This window comes from Procambarus clarkii, chromosome 21 (genome assembly GCF_040958095.1).
Source record: "Procambarus clarkii isolate CNS0578487 chromosome 21, FALCON_Pclarkii_2.0, whole genome shotgun sequence".
In the NCBI taxonomy this organism is placed as follows: domain Eukaryota; kingdom Metazoa; phylum Arthropoda; class Malacostraca; order Decapoda; family Cambaridae; genus Procambarus; species Procambarus clarkii.
The window spans coordinates 35,468,644-35,491,098 of NC_091170.1; the positions used below are offsets into that span (position 1 = coordinate 35,468,644).

Consider the following 22,455-nt stretch of genomic DNA (forward strand, 5'->3'; position numbering starts at 1 on the left):
AAATTCTGGGGGGCTTCTGCGCAAAGGTTAGAATGAGATAGCTTAAGCATTTTTATGCCAATCAGACAATTAAATTCAATTAACATGATCAGTGACGCTCGGAATATTAAGTTCCTCTCTCATATTATCTTATGGTAGGGGAGGCATCCAAGGATAATCCTCTAGGCTTCGTTCTGCAATTTTTCGAGCCCTGCAAGTTTTCTCTTAAGCACTAAACAATGTCAGAAGTGAAGCATAACCCACTAAAGTTGTGATTCATGCAAGGTACACCATTTTAGCCAATCTGACAGTGACACCATAATTTGGCTTTTACCCTTACGACTAGTCAGTGAGACGAGAGGAAAAAACATAAGAGTGGTTAGGTTTACAGCTAAATATTATCCTTCTAATGAAGAGCATTATTCATACCACGAGTTTAAACATGATTAGCTTTTTATTGTTTCCTCTAACGGCGGCTAATTTATTGCATCTCTTACTCGTCCTGTGAGTCCTAGCCAGAAAAAGGGGTACAGAGGGCATAAAATCAGGCCTCGGTGGATGTTTAATATTAGCTTCTACACTGATAATATAAAATATTATTCAATATTAAAATATTATCCAAAATTAAAGTATTATCCAATATTAAAATATTATCAATATTAAAATATTATCCAATATTAAAATATCCGATAAAATATGATAATTAAAATCCAGCTTTTAAGAAAATCATCTGGACAAATGTGAGGAGGGGGTCCTTTGACAAGCCGCCGGTGTCCTACCCCTATCGAGGCCACTAGAGTGTTAGTGCCCCCTCAGGTAAATTCAGGTAAACAGGAAAAATATAGAAGGTCGAAGAACTGACACAGAATTCGAGGGAATCCGGCTGACGAACGCCAGGCGGGAGTTCACGGTGGAAGTCGAGGGTCGGCGCGGGCAGCTCCAGGTGACACACAAACATGGAAGAAATAGGGATAACTGTCGCCACTGAAAAGGTTCGGCTTTTTCTGGTATTCTCGATTGAAACTGGGTGGTGGTGTGTGGCGGTGATGGCGTGGCGGCCCCGTGTGCTCTCGGCACAGGGCTCTGGGAGGTATTTTTGGTGTGTAGAAGTGAGAAACGGAGGTGAAATACTGGTGCTGGAAACTCAGTCATCCTCATTCAGGAGTTTGGGAATGGTTTGTTTCTCAAAGATGTGTCTGTGGTGACTGAGATAGATGTAATTTCGATTGTTCGTCTACACCATCTACGTAACAAACGTGTTTACGAGGGAATTTTGTGTCTCGTGCATTTATTAAATTAAGATCAAGATAGGCAAGATAAGATTGTCTGGTTAGGTTTAGTGACCACTTGAACTGGGTACAAATACACAAAACACTATCAACGGATTTTATAACTTGGCTAACCTTGCCTAACTTAACCTTGCCCATCCTAAACTTGTTATACATATACCTGTATAATAATAGAGTAAGGGATCTCGGTATTAGTTAGGTTTGTTTTCGACTCACAATCGGGAGGTGTGACAGGACAGAAATTGTTAGGCCAGTTTCCTGTCACCTAGCAGTGAACAGAGGCATTAGGTAAACAACAACAATCATTCTAGAGTTAAATCAACTCGCATACCAGGAACAGTTGAGGTCCACTGGGCTAACTACTACCAACCAGACATGACATGACATTGAGACTTAAAATATTGACAAATTTGGAGGATGTCGATCCAGACAATTTCTTCAAAAGGTCAGATGTAACACAAACAAGGAGCAAAAGTTTCAAACTCAATAAGCCACAATGTAAGACTGAAAACAGTTGCTTTTCACCCCACATAAATCCATGGAGCCACCTACTCGGTAAAGTCGTAAATGTTATAACTGTTAAATTTTAAAATCTAACTGGAAAAGATCATCAAAGCAAATGGGAGACTTTTGACAAGCTGCTGATTCCTGTCCTCGTCGAGGCCACTAGAGTGCTAGTTTCCTCGATAGATGCCACTAGCACTCCCTCTAGTTTACCTCGGGTAAACTTGGTAAATAAATACCTGGGAGTACTGCTGTGCGGTTACATCCTCAAGAAGGTCTTCTTCGTGATACGTGCTGAGTGGTGATGTTGATGCTGTACTCACAGTGGTGCATCAGTGTTCATAATTTGGCAGAGATTGGAAGTTATCGATGTCTTCTGAATGTGTACTGTAGGATAATGAAAAAATAAACATATGAGTGGAAATGGACTCAGGATGGCAAAGATGGAGTTGTGTTAATGGTGGTATCAAAGTGTTGCTGTTTTTCGAAAAGTCAGAGGTTAGGCAAGAGACTGTGAGTCAAAGTACGTTTGGGAGTTGTCACAATTCAGATAGGTTAGGATAGATTATGGTAGAGTAAGGTAGAGTACATTTAGTAACCATGGGATGGGGAGCGGATGCCTCAATATAAGCCTAACATATACATGCACAGGGTACCAGTTCCCTAACATAACGAATAATAATTATTATAACCTTTTGGTACCCAGATCATCCCAAGCACCGGGTCAACCTGAACTCCCAAAACCTGAAGGTCGCAACTTTTTGGAGTCGCTCTGACTCCACCGGGTGACCTATGTAGTATAAACTAAATTAACCATTCTGCCTGAAAATGGGAAAAGGGTGGTTTTGATAGTATTGCCTCACAGATGAGTTGTCTATCTGCTTTAGGAGTGATTTTAAAAACTACTGATGGATGAAGCATTTATCCCTAGGATTACCACCTTAGTTACTATGTAATCAATCTTATGTTTTAAAATTTATCTCTTATAAATTGTAGTTATATTTTTTTAGTTCTATATTTCTTGATTTGGTTGATGAGGAATCATTCCATCTCGGATTTCTCAGATTTTCATGAAATTTGGTAGGATGTTAGAGTACATCAAGCAAAATACATTAGCACAATTTTAACCCTTGATATTCATACAGCAAGGTTGACAATGTGAACCAAAAAATTAATTTTTGCTTACATTTAAAAAAAAAAGGACAACTAATTGAAGTCAACTAATTGAAAAATTATAACATAAAAATCTAATTGAAGTAGAACCTCCATGCTGAGCTTGTTTTGAAGCAACAGGATCATTTTCATTAAAAATAGTTTTACATTATTGAATTTTTTTATTTCAAGATAACATAGTGTGACCTTGATATATTAAGAAATTGACTTTTACTGACTGGGAACTGCACACCACAGCACTGACTGGGGGGAACTTTGAGTTCCTCCCCGGTCAGTGCCGTGGGGTATGGTACAGTCTTTTATGTACAGTACTCTATACCGTAAATTCTAATGCATATCTATAGTCTAGTATTTTTAACAAATAAGACTACTTTAGTTCCTCATTTAAACCTCAATTTGTTTAAATTGATGGCTATGGAAAGTAAGTGGCAAGTGTGATATTAAAATATTTAAAGAATTTCCCTCTAGTAATTCTGCATTTGGCTAATTCTAGCCATCCTACCCTCATACTGTCTTGCATAATTCAAATAAACAAAGGTTTACTATAGTACTGTATAATGGAGAAAAAAACTATTTTAGCTTTTAGGCCTAACTACCACCTCCAATTTTACATATTTGAATAATTTTTAACTTAATGATAAATGTCTATACAAATCCTAATTACAGAATTTTTTAGCAAATAATTTCTTAACATTTCAAATGCCTAACAGTTTTAAAAACATACCATTTTTTCAAGTTTAGTACATGTCTAGCATATAAGCAATACATTCGCTTTAAAAAAAGAGAAAAGCGAGATGAAAATTGCAAAATACCTGCATTGTAATCTTTCATTGCTCTTTAAAGGTGGAGGAAACGGTTGATGTGAAAGGCCCCGTAGTCGGTGGATTTACGGTTGTGAATGAGGAATCCACCCGAGATGATTACAACACATACAAGCGTCTTTTACAGAACTTAGAGTACCTCCGTGTTCAGGAAGACTACATTAAAGATGAACTACATAATCTGAAGAAGGAATACAGACATGCTCAAGAAGAGGTGGGTTGTGCTCTGATTTGTTTTGTTCTAAATTTTTGTTTAACTTGATTCTCTATTTTTGCTGATCACATTAGACTCTTCTTGGGGAGGCCACCAGTGGTTCCCAGAAACTATATTGCCAAGACTATACTAAAAGTCACACCAGTCATGTAAGTTCTGTTTGGCCTACTTGAAACCAAGAGTCAGAACCTGGCCCCCCCCCCCCTCCAAACACACACAGGTGCAGGGAGCACAGAGACAACACTCGGCCACCCCACCAGGTAAGTATCCAGACATTCAGCAAAGCCTTACAGACAACTAGAGGGTTTACAAAAAATGAAGCCTCGAAACCACTAAACAACTCTGCAAACGATTTACACACACGAGATCCACACAAACCAAGGTTCCAGACGGACCTAAATGTTTTCGTCTCTTCATTTTCTGGTGTGTGTGGTTTAATCTTCATATCTTAAGCCACGTTATTGTGACTCAACGTCTGCAAAAACTGTTTACTCTTGAAGCTAACTGTGCACAATACCAGATATTCTGATGGTATTATTGTTTCAGTTGGTGGGAGCTTTTCTATCTTCCTTCTAAGGTCTTTGCCCTTGTGTGATTTGGAAGCAGGCCCTTCCTGTTCTTTAGTCAAGGATGCAAGATCTCTGACCCTTTGGACTTATAAGTAAGAAGTGCAAAGGGCTTCTTACTTATAGTAGGGGATGGATACTTTTGCACTGCCCTCTTACTCAAGTTTTAATGAATGCGCATTTATGCCTCTTTTTTTTTTTAATCTTCATTATGGTGGCACAGAGCTGCTGCTGGGATGTTATTCATGATGCCAGTTTGCTGTGGTCTGGTAAACCATCTTCAATGTGTGGAGGAGACTATGTTGTACAATGAGTGAAATTAATGTTGTATTTTTTTAATCAGTTATTTAATGCTTAATATAGTTATGAAATGCATAATTTGGTTAAATGTTTGAGTGTGGTACTATAATATTTCTAAATATTATTTTCAGAATATCTCTGAACTAACAAGTATTTTCTTTTTCAGGTTAAGAGAATTCAGAGTGTACCATTAGTGATTGGACAATTTCTAGAGGCAGTTGATCAAAACACCGGTATTGTTGGTTCAACCACAGGTTCCAATTATTATGTACGAATCTTATCAACAATTGATAGAGAATTACTAAAGCCATCAGCATCTGTAGCATTGCACAAGCACAGTAATGCTCTTGTTGATGTTTTACCCCCAGAAGCAGACTCCTCTATATCCATGCTACAAGCAGATGAGAAACCAGATGTTGCTTACTCAGACATTGGAGGTTTGGATATGCAGAAGCAGGAGATCAAAGAAGCTGTAGAGCTCCCCCTCACTCATTTTGATTTGTATAAACAAATTGGTATTGACCCTCCCAGGGGTGTATTGATGTTTGGGCCTCCTGGATGTGGTAAGACCATGCTTGCCAAAGCTGTTGCACACCACACTACAGCATCATTCATTCGTGTGGTAGGGTCAGAATTTGTTCAGAAATATTTGGGTGAAGGACCACGAATGGTGAGGGATGTATTCAGATTGGCTCGAGAAAATGCTCCAGCAATTATCTTCATTGATGAAATTGATGCTATTGCTACAAAGAGATTTGATGCACAAACGGGCGCTGATCGTGAAGTACAGCGAATCTTGCTCGAGTTACTCAACCAGATGGATGGTTTTGATCAGACTACCAATGTCAAGGTAAGATCTTCTAAATTTCAGTTAATTACTTTCATACTACCCCATCCATGATTTATTCAGAACTACATAATAAAATTCTTATTTAATACTTTTGTTATACTGTCAGATGGAAGGATAGACGATAGATGAATGAATAGATCAATGTGTGTAGTGTGATAACAATAAAAATAGTATGTTTTATCATTCAAAGAATATGAATGCTGCAATTGACAGCCCAGTGAGTCATTACTCTTGAAAAAAACTAAGAAAACCATTAAAACTATATTAAAACAATATATAAAATGTGCACGGGAAACACAGCCCTCTTTTTCCCTCTGGGAATGAACCAACTGAGAGTCTGCATTGTCAATGCTTAAGATTTTATGACATTAGGATTTCATCGCTTCACTACATCCAAAGTTCTTGACTTGTGGCTTTTTTAAGTAATATGAAAATATAAAATGTTGTATTCAATCACTTGGGGCTGCAGTGGTGCAGCCTTAGTGATGATAATTATCCTCCTCAGTAGTACTGTTCCTGTGTGTCTGATAATACAAAGTGGCTTTCTTTCTGTAACTGATTGGTGATTAGCATTATTTTCTCTACCTCCATGTTACCCCTTGGTAAATCCTGCATTATTATTCTTTTATGTTTACTTTGTACTTATTTTTTTAATGATTCTGAGGTTGCCTTTTTTCCACCTATTCATGTTTCTCAAAAACTAATTACTGTACTTGCATAACCAAACCAACAGATGTTACTTTAACACTAAAAGGCAGATGAAATGTTACCTATCTAAAAGGATAGCACCTTGGGTGATCAAAAATATATTGTATACCTTATAAAGAATCTTGTCAACACCATAGATAACTATTTCTCTCATTTTGTGATTTTTAATGGTGAAAAAGTGTTTACCTTTTATTATATAGGAAAAATTTTGAGAATTGCAAATATTGTCAGACAAATTGGAAAACAATTAAGATGAATAAACCATATTTGCTTTTCAGGTGATTATGGCAACCAACCGTGCAGATACGTTGGATCCTGCTCTGTTACGTCCTGGTCGGCTAGATCGAAAGATTGAATTTCCATTACCAGATCGACGACAAAAGCGTTTAATTTTCACAACCATTACTGGAAGAATGAATTTAAGTGATGACCTTGATCTAGAAGACTATGTGGCTCGTCCTGATCGTATATCAGGAGCTGATATCAACGCCATTTGTCAAGAGGCTGGTATGCATGCTGTCCGAGAGAACAGATATATTGTCTTGGCAAAAGACTTCGAGAAGGCCTACAAGAACAATGTGAAGAAAGATGAGTCTGATCACGAGTTTTACAAGTAAAATTTATACTGGTAGGCTGTTATATAATAAAAAGTGACAAAACTAGTGGTTCAAATGCAGTGTAATGGTTTCATTAAACTTGTCCCAGTTAAGGAATGGAATGCAAATATTATTTAATTTTTGAAGTCATAACTAGGTGTCGTCACTTAATACTTTATTGGTCAGTGGATAGATTAAACATGTATGGTGATGAAACTCATTATACTGCCATTTTTTAATAAAGCTAAATGTAACTTCTCCTAATCTCTGTCTCGCTGTCATCAGATGTGTACCGTATGTAGAATTACTGGTTTGCAGTTTATAATAAAGTATATAATTTATCAAGGCTGTTTTCTTTTATCCATTTAAATATTTCCATATAGATTAATAATTGTTTAATGTTACCTCTTAAAAAAGAGGTAAGTTAAGTTAACTTAAATTTCAAATTTTTTGGGGGGTCCAGCACTGCATATTGGTACTTTCAATCAAGTAGTTAATATAAGTACTGTACTATCATTTTAGGAGGATGGACTGTAAGAAAGATACTTAGTAGTTTGTGTATGAAAGAAGTAAAACCAAGACGGTAGAATCCTTAAAAGATGAGACCAACAAAGTTATAATTGATGATATAAAGGCAGCCAACACTGAATGCATACTTACATCAATATTCACTAGAAAGATTAGACAACATCCTAATAGCCATGCAAATGTTTGAAACAGGTGAAGAGAATGAATTAAGAGCTACAGTATTCCCATAAAGCGAATCAATCGGGGAAGAGCATGACAAGTTAAGAATCTAAAGCCCCAGGTGTGAATGGAATTCAATCAAAATCATACAAGAACTAACCGATGAACTGTATCTACCACTGAGACTTCTATTCGGAACATCCCTGGACCATGGGAAAGTTTCCTAGGTTGGAAATGTCACCTTCAAAAGGTGACATTTCACCTTCTTCATTTTGTTTATTAAGCTTTGTTATACACAGCAATATCCTGCTATTCTATTCTATATGAAAGATTACACAATGTAGATAAAAAACTAGCTATAAGTTCATCTAATATCCCCATCTCACAGGATGCTTAGTCATAAATGGAATCATGAGAGAACATGAAATGTAAGACTGATCTATTAGCCCCCATTAGCAAAATCTGAGTACAGTTCAAGAATATCTTCCAATATTCCTGAGTGTATGAAGTACTTACAGAGCTGAAAGTACCTCATACCATGTTGTCTGCAGTCACTTATAACAGGGCAATCACAGTTACAGGGTATAGTGTTGGAGGGTATGTCCCAGCTCTTGTTCACATAGTTACAATTGGAATGTTCACCACTGGGGGATTCATTACCTGCAGCCACATAGGTATCAATATCCCAGCCTAATTCTGGCAATTACAATGTCACAGTCTAGTGGATATTTTATGCTGCCTGCCCATATAATTCTCAGTTCTAAACATGTCATAGCTTTTTATACAAGTGCTTTCTGGCCTTTGAGTGTCAGTAACTGCTATTCTGTCATCCCTAATTTCCTGAAATATTGCGGCTTTTACAGCATAGATTAGAATGCCCATATCCAACCCAATTTGAGACTTAACACATGCAGCTTTAGCTGATTTGTCTGTGTCATCATGCTGGGCAACACCTATATGAGATGGTACCCATACAAATGAGACTGAGACTATTGCTTTGTACATTAATAATGTTGTTTATGAAGAATGTTACTACATTCCTAGTATCTATTTTACATGTTGGGTTTTTGAGGGCCTGAAGAGCTGATTTTGAATCCCAGAAAATTACTCCTCAACTGTTCTTCAGTGTATTAGTGGTACGTTGTAGTGCAGCAAATTCTGTGAGGAGCTAAGCCAGTTATTCAGTCTCACACTTGTGGTCTATGTACATATGTTTTCCTTGTACATATTCTACAGGCTGCTGCAGTGCGACCTATTGACATATGAACAGGCCCATCAAAGAGTTTTGATCCACCATCCATTGAAAGTTGGACAACAAGTGCAGGAGCTGCAGTAAAAACAAATGGCTAACCACACTAGAAATAATCAAACGACCTTTCAGGAAAAAAAAGAGGTTATTCAACTATTAATTTTTCTGGTGTATCCCTACCTGGACTACTGTTTCTAAGCATGGAAACCCACTTTAGGTAAAAAAAAAAAAAAAAAGTTTGTTTTAGAGGAAAGTACCTGTTTCAGAGACAATACAACACCAAGAAAAATCATCCCAAGGAACGGTCGAGGGCCACAGGACTAACAATACTGCAAACCAGACATGACCGATGATTTCACCAAGACCTTTAAAATATGGAACAAGTGCTGAGGATATTAATCTAGACTACTTCTGTAAAAGATTAAACACAACACATATATGGGGCAACAGCTTAATGCTCAGCAAGCTGAAATGTTGAGCAGAAAACAGGAGATGTTCTTTCATCCAGAGATGCTCTTTCATCAGGCCGTAAAGGTCAAGACATTACTTTAGATCAAAATCAAGTTGAAAAAATCCCTAGAAACAATAGGGAAGACCTTTGGCATGTTGCCGGCTTCCTGTCCCCATTGAGGCCAATAGAGATAGATGGTGGCCCTCAGGTAAATATAATTTAAGAATAGTAATATGTGGTCTTTGTCTTATGCAGCAGTAGTTTTTTTTTATTAACAAGCTTAGGTATACACAGCAATGTGCAGCCACCCTATTCTGTATCAAAGATTAGTGTAGATCAAAACTAGCTATAAGTTCATCTAATATCCCTGTCTCAGAAGATGGTTAGTCATACATGGAATCAGGCATTAGTTTAGTTAATTTATCATGCACCCCATACCCATCCTGTAGGGCGGTAGTGGAAAGGGTTACAGAAGCACATAATGGGCTCGGGGGAGTGAACCCCACATTTAATTTAATTAGAACATGAAATGCGAGGCTGATCTATTAGCCTGCACTACCAAAATCTGGGTAAATCACTTTTTTTTATTTAGCAAAATTAGGTATATACAGTACAGCAATGTGCTGCTACCCTATTCTATATGAGATATTAAACAGTGTAGATCAAGAACTAGCTATAGGTTCAACTATTATTCCCATCTCACAGGATGGTTAGTCATACAAGGAATTAGGGGAAGATAATACCTACCTTAATACAAAAAAACAGTTCTGACTAAACAGTTGGCTATAAGTTCATCCAATATTTCCATCTCATAGGATAGATTACAAGAATATCTTTCAATATCTAACAACAAGCATGTAAAACTTCAATGCTGTGTACAGTACTCTCATAAACCCAATGTTCCTTCTTGTAAATAAATAAATAAATAAATAAATAAATAAATATTCGTGAGTGTTGTTGTGTTTACTAGTTGTGTTTTTGTGTTTACTAGTTGTGTTTACTAGTTGTGTTTTTGCGGGGGTTGAGCTTTGCTCTTTCGGCCCGCCTCTCAACTGTCAATCAACTGTTTACTAACTACTTTTTTTTTTTTTTCTTTTTTTTTCCCCACACCACACACACACCCCCCAGGAAGCAGCCCGTGACAGCTGACTAACTCCCAGGTACCTATTTTCTGCTAGGTAACAGGGGCACGACGATCGTGGGATCGGATGCGCCCATATTCGTGAGTGTATGAAGTAGAGGTCAGAGTACCTGGTATAGTAGCAGCACATTGCTGTGTATACCTAAAAAAAAAAAAAAAATAGGAGTCGATCTCGAACCCATTGATGATGTGACGACTTATACTGAATTTTGTAACTAGCTCATCAAGATTTTAACTTGCTTAGCTAAATGAATTGTGGAATTCAGTCCCTGAGCCCATTATGTGCCTCTGTAAAGCACATGTTTTTTTACGAAAGTAAAAAAACTATCTAAAAAAAAAAAGTGTAGCTGATATATATTTACATAATTGTTTACAATGAACTGCCTGAATTATAATTGTATATTTTTCTAAGGTCTTTACCAATTGCTAAAACTTTTATAGATTTGCAGAGTAAATTATTTCTATTCTATAGCGAGCATCTTTAGTGAGGGACCATCAAAATAAACACTCGTCACTGGGCTGGCGGGCCCTGCGGTGCTTCTCTTTGCTCATCGTTGTGAGGTAGTAAATTGGCCTTGTTGTGTCTAATAGTCGAAAAAACCTAACATGGCGTTGGTAATAGCTAAATTTGTACTTCAAATATAAAACAAGGTGGACTATATATACTGAATTGCTAAACCAGGTACCGATCACTGATCGACTTGGTCCAGGGCTGGGGGCCTATACACCACCTTGATTAGTACCTTTTCGTTACCCTCTGCCACCTGTCTTTTGCTTAGTGATGCATTTCACGTCCTCATTCACAAATATCTTCACTCTACTTGATTTCCCATTGATAGAGGATTCCAATTAGGCATTTCGAAGTGGTCCCCCCCCCCCACCCTCTCCATAGGCATATACTGTACTGACCTAATAGCTCACTTGTTATTCAGGTTTTCACAATATTTTTGTTTTCAGATTAAACAATAATGGCATCTTCAAGTACGGGTGAAGGCAGCAGCACCAGCATGTGCCAGTCCCAGATTGCTCAACGCACATGGGAAATGGCCAACAATATGGAGTCTGTTAATGCTGCTGATGAAATATACCAGTATGATCGCAAACAACAACAGGACATTCTCCAAGCTAAACCCTGGGAAAAAGAGTATGTAGATTTTTCATGGTAGTATTGTTGATATAAAAAAGGTTAACATATACTGTATTTGGTAAGATTTGGCTGCGAGAAATCAGCCATATGTGCCACAACTAATGTCTAGGGGAAGTGTGTTAAAAAGTCTTGGGCCTTTGATTTTGATTCGAGTACTCTCTCAGCGTGATTGTTGCACCTCTGCTTTACAGCAGGGCTGTTTTGCACATCTTGCCATACCTTTTTGGTCTCGTGTATTTATATGTGTAGATTTGGAACCAGTCCTAATATTTTTCAGTTGTAAATAATTATGTAACCCTCCCACCTGCACTCGGGGAATACAGATTTAAATGTTTTAGGAGGTCCCAAGAATTTGGATGTTTTATTGAGTCGAATGTAGTAGTAAAAGATCTTTACATGCTCTCCAGGTCAGCAGTTCTGCAGCTTTGAATGGGGCTGTTAGTGTGCAACAGTATTCCACTCTTTTGGGCACTATTGTCTTAAAAAAAGTATCATCATTGGCATGGCATCTTTTATCCAACCTGTCATTTTTCTTGTAGTTGTGATAGCAACTTTGTTGTGTTCTCTAAAAGTAAGAACTTTCGACATGATTATTCTTAAATCTTTTATACGGCTTTCTCTTTCACTAGTGTGGTTTGACTGTGTTTTATATGGGGGTTTCTGCTTTGATATTTTTGTTTTTCCATAGTGTGGTAACTGGAATTTATCCCTATTAAACATCATGTTATTTTCTGTGGCCCATTGAGCGACTAGATTAACATTGGATTGGAGGTTTCCTGTGTCCTCTGTAGTGTCTACTCTCATGAAAATTGTTGTGTTGTCAGGCAAAAGATGATACAGTACTATAGTTTGTATCCTTGTCTGTCTTATATGAGGATGAAAAAAGTACTGGAGTACGTACGGTACCTTGAGGAACTGAGCTTTTCACGGTGGAATGATTCAGATTTTACTTTGTTGACTATTACACTCTGGGTTCTGTTTGTTAGGAAGTTAAAGATCCATCTCCATACCTTGCCAGTAATTCCTTTTGTGTGTATTTTGTGTTCAATAACACCATGGTCACATTTGTCAGAGCCTTTGCAAAATCTGTGTATAATTCATCAGCATTCTGTTTGTCTTCCATGGCATCTAAGGCCTTGTCATAGTGGTCTAGCAATTGCAAGAGGCAGAAGCACTCTGTTCTGATCCTATGTTCCTCAATGTGTTTTGTGATCTTACTTCTTAGCACTTTTTTGAAAGATTTTTATGATGTGTGATGTTAGAACTTATTGGTCTGTAATTTTTTGCATCAGCTTTGCTACCTCCTTTGTGAAGGGGTGATCTCTGCTGTTTTAAGTATGTCGGGGATAATGACAGTATCAAGAATCCATCTCCAAAAGATGTTTAGGGCGTGTGGTAGTAGATTTTTGCAATTCTTGATGAATGTAGAATTCCAGGCATCTGGGCTAGGTGCAGAGTGCATGGGCATGCTGTTTATAACTACTTCAAAATAGGTAACATCTGATATACGGTTTGGTGGTGGTGTTACATTCATAAAGAATTTGTTTGGATCATTAATCTGCAATGTCTTCAAGGAACAGTATGGTTCCATTTTCACTGAAAATGGAACCATACTGTAGCCTCAATCTTTCACTCATTTCTTTGCTGTCATCTGTGAAGGTTCCATCACTTATGCAAGGGCCTAATGCAGGATGTAATTTTTGTTCTAGATATTAGCATAGAAGATAAAGTATTTCGAATTCCTCTCTATTTCACTTATGGCCTTTTGCCCTCTCTCTGCCTTTCTTGGATTTTATATGATTCTTGCAACCTTAGCTCGATTGTTGTTCTTGGGATAGAATTGGGTGTTTGAGATATTCTGCAATTTGTTTTCATTGCCTAAAGAGTAAACACCATTCTCGTTCCAGTTTGCACCTTTTTCTCTTTCTCCTTAGTGGTATTTGACTTGCACATATTTCTAGTGCTACTGTGCCTATTTTCTCCAGACATTGGTTTAAGTTAGCATTATCTAGCTGTCTTTCCAAGCCTATTTCTGTGAGGGCTTGGTTTATTTATTCCCAGTTAATGTTTGTTATTGAAATTGAATTTGGTGAATTTCTCCTCCTCATGGATTTAAAACTAGAAACACAGGTCTATTGCCCATGCATGTCTGCACTTCAGTTAGGTTGTGATCTGAGTAACAAGTATTTGTAATCATTATGTCCCTAATCTGTTATCATTGTAAAAATAATATCTAAGGTGCTTTCTTTCCTAGTTGGTTCTGCTACCATGATATACATGTACATTTTAGTCTACAGTTTAAACCTATTGCCTTGTGTATGATCCTCTGTCCTGTGTGACAGTGAATGCCAGCATCATCCTCACTCTACTAAGACCTAATTGAATTACTCAGATTAGGCAAAATTTTAATTAATTTTGTCAATAAAGATGTTACAAATAATGACTTGTAAATGAACACTTAATGACTGCATGCTGGGCTTGATAAAGTATTCTTCAGTGTCTCCTTAGCACCACTATGAGCCCAATGTAGACAGTTTGTAAAGTTTCCCGCGGCTTCACTGTATTATTGACGCTGTAAGTGCGGGAGATCCTAACTAAGAATCGGTAGAATCTTGCCTCAGGAAGCAACCGAGTGTATTGATCAGAAAAATGATGTTCACATTTTCTCGAAGTTGGAATGTTATCATTTAATCTTAATATAGTTCATTTGCCTTTCATATTTGTCATCAGAAAACAGTTACGTATTTACTTAATATATTTCAAAAATTAATTATTTTTCAGCCCACATTTCTTCAAGCAGATCAAGATTTCTGCTTTGGCTTTGTTGAAGATGGTGATGCATGCTCGATCAGGAGGCACTCTTGAGGTTTGTCATTACTGTATTGTAGTTTATATGTTATTAAAAACTCTTCTGATGCATATACAGTATAGCCAGACACACACAAAATACTAAAGAATGAATAATATTCCTTACAAGTTTCTTATTGAAATGTGTGTGTGGGAATACTGTAGCTGTTTTGTTGTATATTTAAATTTTTGTATTTTATTTCTGTTCTTGTTTTTCCATTGGGCTTCTGGTTTCCTGATGGTAATATTCCTGGAAACTTGACATTTATGCATGGTTGTGTTGCCAAAATGAATAAGAATTATTTTGCAAATATTCACATGTATATACTTCCAAGAAACTTATTTTGTCAATATCCTCAGTTGAAGTCACATACCTAGGATGTATTTATTTATATAAAAATTCCAGTAATTTTAGGTATTATGGTACTGTATTTTTCTTTGAGGCAATACTATGTGTGTGTTTCTTTGCATTGCCTTGTAACACACAGAAAATGCATTAACACGACTTTAGAAGATATCTTAAATGGGTTGGGAAGGAATTGGAGGGTTGAGACTCTGCAAACTTTGAACTTTAAAAATACCCTAGCTGAAGAAAAGTCGACCCTCCAAGTTGTAATGTCAAGCTTAATGATGCTGATAATTAGGGCTATTCAGTTACTCTAGAATGTGAGTGTTGTACTGTACTAGGCTGTAGACGATTAGGGGCAAGGAAGTGGGATCATCCTCTTCCATTAAACAGGGACACTGGGAAAGGTTTAAAGGGAGGGAAGTTGAAAGGAGATAAAGGATGGGGGAACAGAGGAGGTGGTCTCTAGGGGAAGCTGACCCCACCCAAGATTTATAGACTCCTTTGAAAGTATTTCAAAATGGTTACACTATTAACCCCATTAAGGAGAACACCTGTCTCGATCAATATCATCAACAGCAAGAGGTAAGATTATTCTATTCAGTAATCTGTGGTATGATCAGTCAGTCCTTCCAACTGACATCAAATTAATTGTATCATTAATATTAGGCTATATTAATAACTAAACAATAGTTCATTTATAATAATAAATCAAAGTTTTTATTACTCGTATGGTCGCTTCAGTAAGATTTTGAAACAGGATGCTATTAACCAAAAATTAATTAATAAATATATTTCCTCCAATAAGTTTTTTGTAAATGGCTGTAGATAATGTTACTTAACACCTTAACTTTTGTTTTCCAATTGCAGGTGATGGGTCTGATGTTAGGCAAGGTAGATGGCCCAACTATGATTGTAATGGATTCCTTTGCCCTGCCTGTGGAAGGCACTGAGACAAGAGTCAATGCTCAGGCACAAGCTTATGAGTATATGACAGCTTATGTGGAAGCTGCTAAGCAGGTTTGTTGTCTTTCATTTATCATACTACATTATTAATTTTATATTAAGATTGGAGCCAAAGCAGTTTATTGCTTCTTCAGCATTAGGCTGTGAGGGTTGGTTAAGGTAAGGATATGTTCGAAGATGGCTTACTGAGATTATATATAAGGTATACAGGTATATATATTAAATGCATCACTGTAATGTGAATTATAAATATATTGGCATGAAATATGATATTCTTGTGTTTGTGCCATGTTCCACTTGTTTCTTCAGGTTGGTCGTCAGGAAAATGTGATTGGTTGGTACCACAGCCATCCAGGCTATGGCTGCTGGTTATCCGGCATTGATGTATCCACCCAAATGCTGAATCAGAATTATCAAGAGCCATTTGTAGCTATTGTTATTGATCCAATTCGAACCATCAGCTCTGGTAAAGTCAATATTGGAGCTTTCAGGACTTACCCTAAGGTGAGATATTTTTGTGTGTTTGTACCCTTACGAAAATTCTCAGTTGCTGTTTCCGTATGTACACTCAGATTACATGCTTCTTACAACAATAATTGCTTTAGCTATAGGTTAAACATTTCCAAATGATTGCTTTTATTCTGTTGTATGAATGTTTTATTTAAAGTTTTTCCAATTAAAACAAATAAATTAATCTAAAGTTTTAGACTTAGTGTACATTAGTTTTGAAAAGTTTTTAGTAGACTCAGTGTTTTCTTTAATCTGAAAATATGCAGTATACAGTTGTTAATATGATATGCAATTTATAATTACTGTATAAATATAGTGTACTTCACATTCAAGAATTGCATCTGAAGTACTGATTAAGAATATGGATACAATGTAACAGCATAACTGTTCATAGTTATGTATTCTAAATAGATTAGATTGTATAGACGTATCTGCACACCTGTTCAGTAGTTTGCTGTGAGAGTGAATTCTTGGCCTGGCTTTGACATAACACTTCATTGCTAGGGAAGAGATTAAATATGTTGTCACAAGTACTTTCGTATGTAGAATTTTATCTTATGGTTGCCCTTATAATGAATGAATTCTGGGTTCTCCTTAATTGTATCTTGAAGAAAAGAGTAGAGAGTTTTATAGAATCATGCATGTTGCCATTTGGTGAAGTTGTACATAATGGCGCATGACAGTGTGAGCCGGCAACACCTTGACCTCAGGTTAGGTCGCAAGCATGGCTGAACTGATTGAGATGCGGGTTCCTTTACCTCTTCCCTCCAGTTCAGTTGTTGCTCCAGGTGCTATTCAGATTAGAGACATTCAGACAGGGTTGAGATGAGCTGGGCTGGCCACAAAGGAGCCAGAAACTATCTTGGTGGCCAAGTTCAGACTTGGTTTGCAGCTCTTTTGACCTGGTGTTTGAATCCTGTAATTTTTCTGCAGCTCCTCTTCTAGCAGATCAGTAATGAGGCATTCCTTGCTGGTTTGACATTCTCCTCCAAGTCTTTGCGTCTGGAGTTTTTGATGTGGGTCTATCACCATTTATATGGTTTGGAGGTAGCTGCATTGTTGGTATCCCACCTATGTGTTTGGTTGTTGGCGTCTGTATATTCATTGTTAAAAGTCTTGAAGATTTTGTGAATTCCCTTCAATTCTAAATGTTGTTGTCATTTGTGGTCTATTTTATGTGAGACGAATGAATCCCTGGGGACTAGTTCGCAGAACAGGTAAGGTTCCTTATTTGTTTTTTCAATTATTTCCTGCTTTTCTTCTATAGATCTTTGTCATGAAGATTCTCGACTAAGGATGTATATACCAGAGTGAGTTCACCGTAGAAGTAATGCTTTGAGTGTTGATGGAAAGCTTCTTTCTGAGAAAGTTACTTGGTCATTCCCATTCTCTCCTTTTGTCAGAATTATCCTGTGCTTCTGAAATTCTAGTTTGGATGAAAGTAATGTCAGAGTTTCTCGAGCTGGTGTATAGTTTTGGCATCTTGTGGTGAGTTAGAATAGTAGTCAGGTGACCAACTAGCAGTATATCTTAGTGGTCTATTTGAAGTAAAGTATTGCTTGGAGAATGCGTATTGTTTGTTGAAGAATGAGTCTTCTAGCAGGCATTCTATGCTCCATTGAGCAACATTATTCAATGTCTCCCTAGCCTCATTACAGGCTTGGCATTGACAAATTGAAAAGACCCCCATTGCATAGTAGATGAGAAGGTTCAGCAATCTTGGTTGGTACTTTGCCATATCCCTGATAAAGCATGCCTATTGCCTAGGGAAGTGACCAAGTGGCTTGCTCAGAAAGATACATTTCATTCACATTCATTCAGTAAGCCATTCTGTTAAGGATACATCCTGTCATCCCACTGTCATTCTGTTAAGGATACATCCTGTCATCCCATTTCTAAAACATGACAGCTAAGGTTGACATGAGCCTGGAAGACTATATGTAGACTCGGATGAACTAGCGGACTTGCCACGTGGCATGGTGGAGGTGTGGTCTCTTGATTATTTCAAGCGTAGGTTGGACATGTATATGAATGGGATTGGGAGGTTATAAATAGGAGCTGCCTCGTATAGGGCCAATAGGTCTTCTGCAGTTTCTTTTATTCTTATGTTATGTTCATTCAAAGCTTTATTTATGTTTGACTTTTTCTTCTGAGATTACACATAGGACCGAGCAGACTAGGTGCACAATATATATAGTCTTCCTAAAAAGCTGATCAAAATTATATGATCATAAAAATTGATTACTATATGAGCAAAATTACTTATGCATTTCCTCAGGGTTACAAGCCACCAGATGAGGGACCTTCTGAGTACCAAACTATTCCCTTAAATAAGATTGAGGACTTTGGTGTCCATTGTAAGCAGTATTACTCTCTAGACATTTCGTACTTCAAGTCATCCCTCGACAAGAAACTTCTAGATTCACTGTGGAATAAGTACTGGGTTAATACTCTCAGCTCATCATCACTTATTACAGTAAGTATATGTTCTGCCTCTGTTCACTGTACAGTATTTAAATTATTCTAACTTCTTTCTTGTTTTGTAGAATAAATTCTTAAAAGAATTGTAAATTGGGTTCTTTTTATGCAGTATATATTAAGTACGTGCTCAGTTATCTTACACTAGTATTTTGAATGCTCTAGTAACTGGCATTTATTTTATCTCCAAATACAAATACGTATTGTATTTGGCATCTATATATTTCCATGTGATTGTATGTTCTTACCACATCTTTCCTGCTTTTGGTCAACTTGCCACATGCTATCTTGAGGTTATCTTGAGATGATTTCGGGGCCTTTTAGTGTCCCCGCGGCCCGGTCCTCGACCAGGCCTCCACCCCCAGGAAGCAGCCCATGACAGCTGACTAACACCCAGGTACCTATTTTACTGCTAGGTAACAGGGGCATAGGGTGAAAGAAACTCTGCCCAATGTTTCTCGCCGGCGCCTGGGATCGAACCCAGGACCACAAGTCCAGCGTGCTGTCCGCTCGGCCGACCGGCTCCCACTGTCAGTGCTACTGACACTGTTCAGTTCACAAGAGCTTGTGGTGTGATTATATCCATTCCCAGGTGGTCTTTTTCTGTTTCTTGTAGTTGTCTAGTTTTATGGTGTAGTTTCCTGCTGGTCTTCTTTCTCCCTGTGTGTGTGTGTGGCTAGAGGGTTAGGGGAAGGGGGGGCCTATTTAACCTTACCCATCACCTGTCACTTCTGATTTCTGCAGACTAAACCCCAGTAAGGGGAAAAGAATTGGTTTATTTTCTGTTCCTTTTCCAGTTCAGTGCCTCATTTTTTTCTACAAGGTGATAGTGATTGGGAGGCATATGAAATGGTATCTAAAAACAAACAAAATAGTAAAGGGGGGGCGGAAGTAAAGTACAATGGGAGAGGGAACATGTTCATGAAAATTGTATATACCTGTACTAACATGGATGGAGCGAGATAAAAAACATTAGAGCCAAACGAAGATGCCAGTTATTGTTGCACTAAGAGAGATAAAACTTGAAGATAATGTTATAAATGAGGTCATATTGCCAAGGGGGTACTCAATTTGGAGACATGCCAGAAAAAATTGAAAAGGTGGAGGATTTGCCATGCTGGTGAAAGATCACTTATAGGTAAGAGAATTTATATTTACCTCTGCACGAGAAGTTGACATAATAACTCTGCAGGTTTGGAAATAAAGGTGCTGGAAAGTATTAGAAAAATCTCTTGAAAACAGAGTGGTAGACAGTTGGAATAACAATTAAGTGAGGTAGTGGTGGAGGCCAAAACTGTCATATGATCAAAGAGTACTGGGAAGACAGGACACTAAGTGCGTAGCTCTTGTAACTACATTTAGATAATTACACATCGGTTGCTAACGCATACACACAAGCTTGTGAACACAAACCGACTCGCAAGCACGTATGCATGCCAGCAAAGTTCAACAACACCTACCTAAGCAGGTGCCCACTAGGATACACCCACATGGTCATGCACACACCAGGTCACCTCCACAATCGTTCCACTAATTGATGAGTTGATGTGAAAGTTAAGGATTGCCATGCTCAGGCATAATCCAGTGACATGACACTCGATTAAATTTTAGACGAAAATTGTATTGCAGCTTAACTAGTTGGTTCACATTGCAATTTATGGTATTTGCAGAGGGAGGACAACTTTTTCTAGCTTTCTTTGGCATAATCTATTTTAATTACTGAGGTTGAATAATAAATAGTGTTTTCTATTTTGTGTTTAAGATTGCCCAAACTACATATCATGTTTTGCATTAATTTCTCATCCACAACTTGCATGGACATATGCACTGCTGGAATAAGTTAATTAGTAATAATTATAATATTACTAGTATTACTACTATGTACCTCTGGGGGGGTGGGGAACAAGATTCTGTTTCTGGTTTCCGGTAGGCCAAACAAAACTCCGTTACTGATGTGAGCTAGTACAGTACAGTAGTTGGGAACGATCTCAACGAGATAATTTCAGGGAGCCACTGGGGCTCATCCAGAAGAGCCGTTTCATGGCATTCATCACTGTTTTTTCTTTGTGCCTTCTACAAAATTAAGAGTAGAAAATGTGAATATTGTTAGTTGCAACAGCCCATTTCTATATATACAACTAAATAGTTGCTATAGGTACTATCATTTTAGGAGGATGGGTTGAAATATTAACTTTGTACAAAAACACAATGCTAGATTCATATGGGGCATAACTGACTTAAAACAAATTCCTATTTTAAGAAAGGTTAAGTGCATAAATTGTTAAAGTATTGGCAGTATCAGCTGATACTTTATTGATGCCAATACTGCAAAAATAAACTGATGCTATTGATACTGATACATTGGTAAATCTTTTCTTTACCACTATTTGAGAGTTGTGCATGTACACTTTTATACATCAGTGTCAATGGTGAATAATATTGTTATTAACAATTAGAAATGTTAAAATTGCCCAAAGGCTGTTTTGGTCTTTGAATGACTACTTCTATTGTTCTATTATTGTGTTCTATCAACAGAATGCAGAATATATGACTCGTCAGATCTTTGATTTAAGTGACAAATTGGAAAATTCTGAAACTGCCCTTGGGCGTGCTGGACTGTTTGGATTAGACCCTCAGGAAAAGAAAACCGAAGACAAATTGAGTCGAGTGACACGAGACTCTTGCAAAACTACCATGGAAGCTCTACATGGTCTTATGGCTCAAGTTGTGAAAGATCGACTATTTAACCAAATACCACAGACACAATCTCAGGCTCAAGAATCTGCTCAGTCATCTGCACAGGCTTAGGAAATATCTGTTCTAATTCTTTCATTAGGACTGCTGGATTATGATAATACTATAACAATGTAATTAGACATATGTGTGGCATTTTCATATATATATATGTGTAATAAAAATGTTCAACCTTTCTTAATTGTATTTATTAATTAAACTTCACTTGTCACTTTATTATTTTTATTTGTAATATGTCAATTTTGTTTTAAGGAATAAACTTTACCAGAAAATGTGTTCTAATACCTTTTGTTGAGTGAAAAAAAGTGTTATGAGCTACAAATAATATTAAATACAATATCTGGTGCTCATTAAAAATCTATTGTTATAGTACTATTAGTGCTCTGCTAGCACTGTAAATTTTTGGCTCATTTAAGTTTCTGAATGTGTAAGGTCCTGAGTGGATCATTCATGGCAGGTTAACACCACAAATCCAAAAGCTACTTGCTTTTAATGTGTATGGATTTCTTCCTTATAGAAGTGTCCAACTCAGCTTTGTAGCTTACATTAACCACAACCTTACCGAATAGCTGATTTTTGACACAACTCCCATGGAATGCAGCTCTACACGTTTGAATGTGTTATGCAGACTAATAACTAAGGCCCAGTATACTGACTCAAGCTGATGAGGTTGTCGTCTGCTATTCAGTTATCTAGTCCAAAGTTTGCACTTTCCTTGAGGGTGCACTTGGTGTGTGTAGTGATTGTTGTTATCCAGGACTGTTTGTGCTTTTCCCATTGAGTGGTTCCAGTTAGGGTTCAGGGTTTGTTCAGCCAAGATGCTTCCCTACGCTTGGCAAAGTACTTAGGCCAACTAGTAGAGCTGCGATAAAATTTTAA

The 22,455-nt window shown here is 37.4% G+C and overlaps 2 protein-coding genes across 3 annotated transcripts; both read left to right on the forward strand.

Annotated features, from left to right (window-relative positions):
* The first annotated feature begins 814 nt into the window (after positions 1-814).
* Positions 815-7,345, forward strand: LOC123760596 (26S proteasome regulatory subunit 6B). 2 transcript variants are annotated; one of them, XM_045746295.2, is made up of 4 exons: positions 815-971; positions 3,789-3,980; positions 5,013-5,696; positions 6,683-7,345. In XM_045746295.2, the coding sequence occupies exons 1-4, from the start codon at positions 936-938 to the stop codon at positions 7,019-7,021; spliced, it is 1,251 nt and encodes a 416-aa protein (XP_045602251.1). In that variant the 5' UTR covers positions 815-935; the 3' UTR covers positions 7,022-7,345. The 2 variants fall into 2 exon arrangements, with proteins under 2 accessions (XP_045602251.1, XP_069184421.1); XM_069328320.1 differs by lacking the exon at positions 815-971 and adding an exon at positions 1,011-1,154.
* A 3,615-nt stretch (positions 7,346-10,960) lies between these two features.
* CSN5 (COP9 signalosome subunit 5) lies at positions 10,961-21,752 on the forward strand. Its single transcript, XM_045746296.2, has 7 exons — positions 10,961-11,089; positions 11,486-11,672; positions 14,457-14,541; positions 15,739-15,888; positions 16,144-16,338; positions 18,623-18,820; positions 21,358-21,752. The coding sequence occupies exons 2-7, from the start codon at positions 11,497-11,499 to the stop codon at positions 21,628-21,630; spliced, it is 1,077 nt and encodes a 358-aa protein (XP_045602252.1). The 5' UTR covers positions 10,961-11,089; positions 11,486-11,496; the 3' UTR covers positions 21,631-21,752.
* The last annotated feature ends 703 nt before the right edge of the window (positions 21,753-22,455 follow it).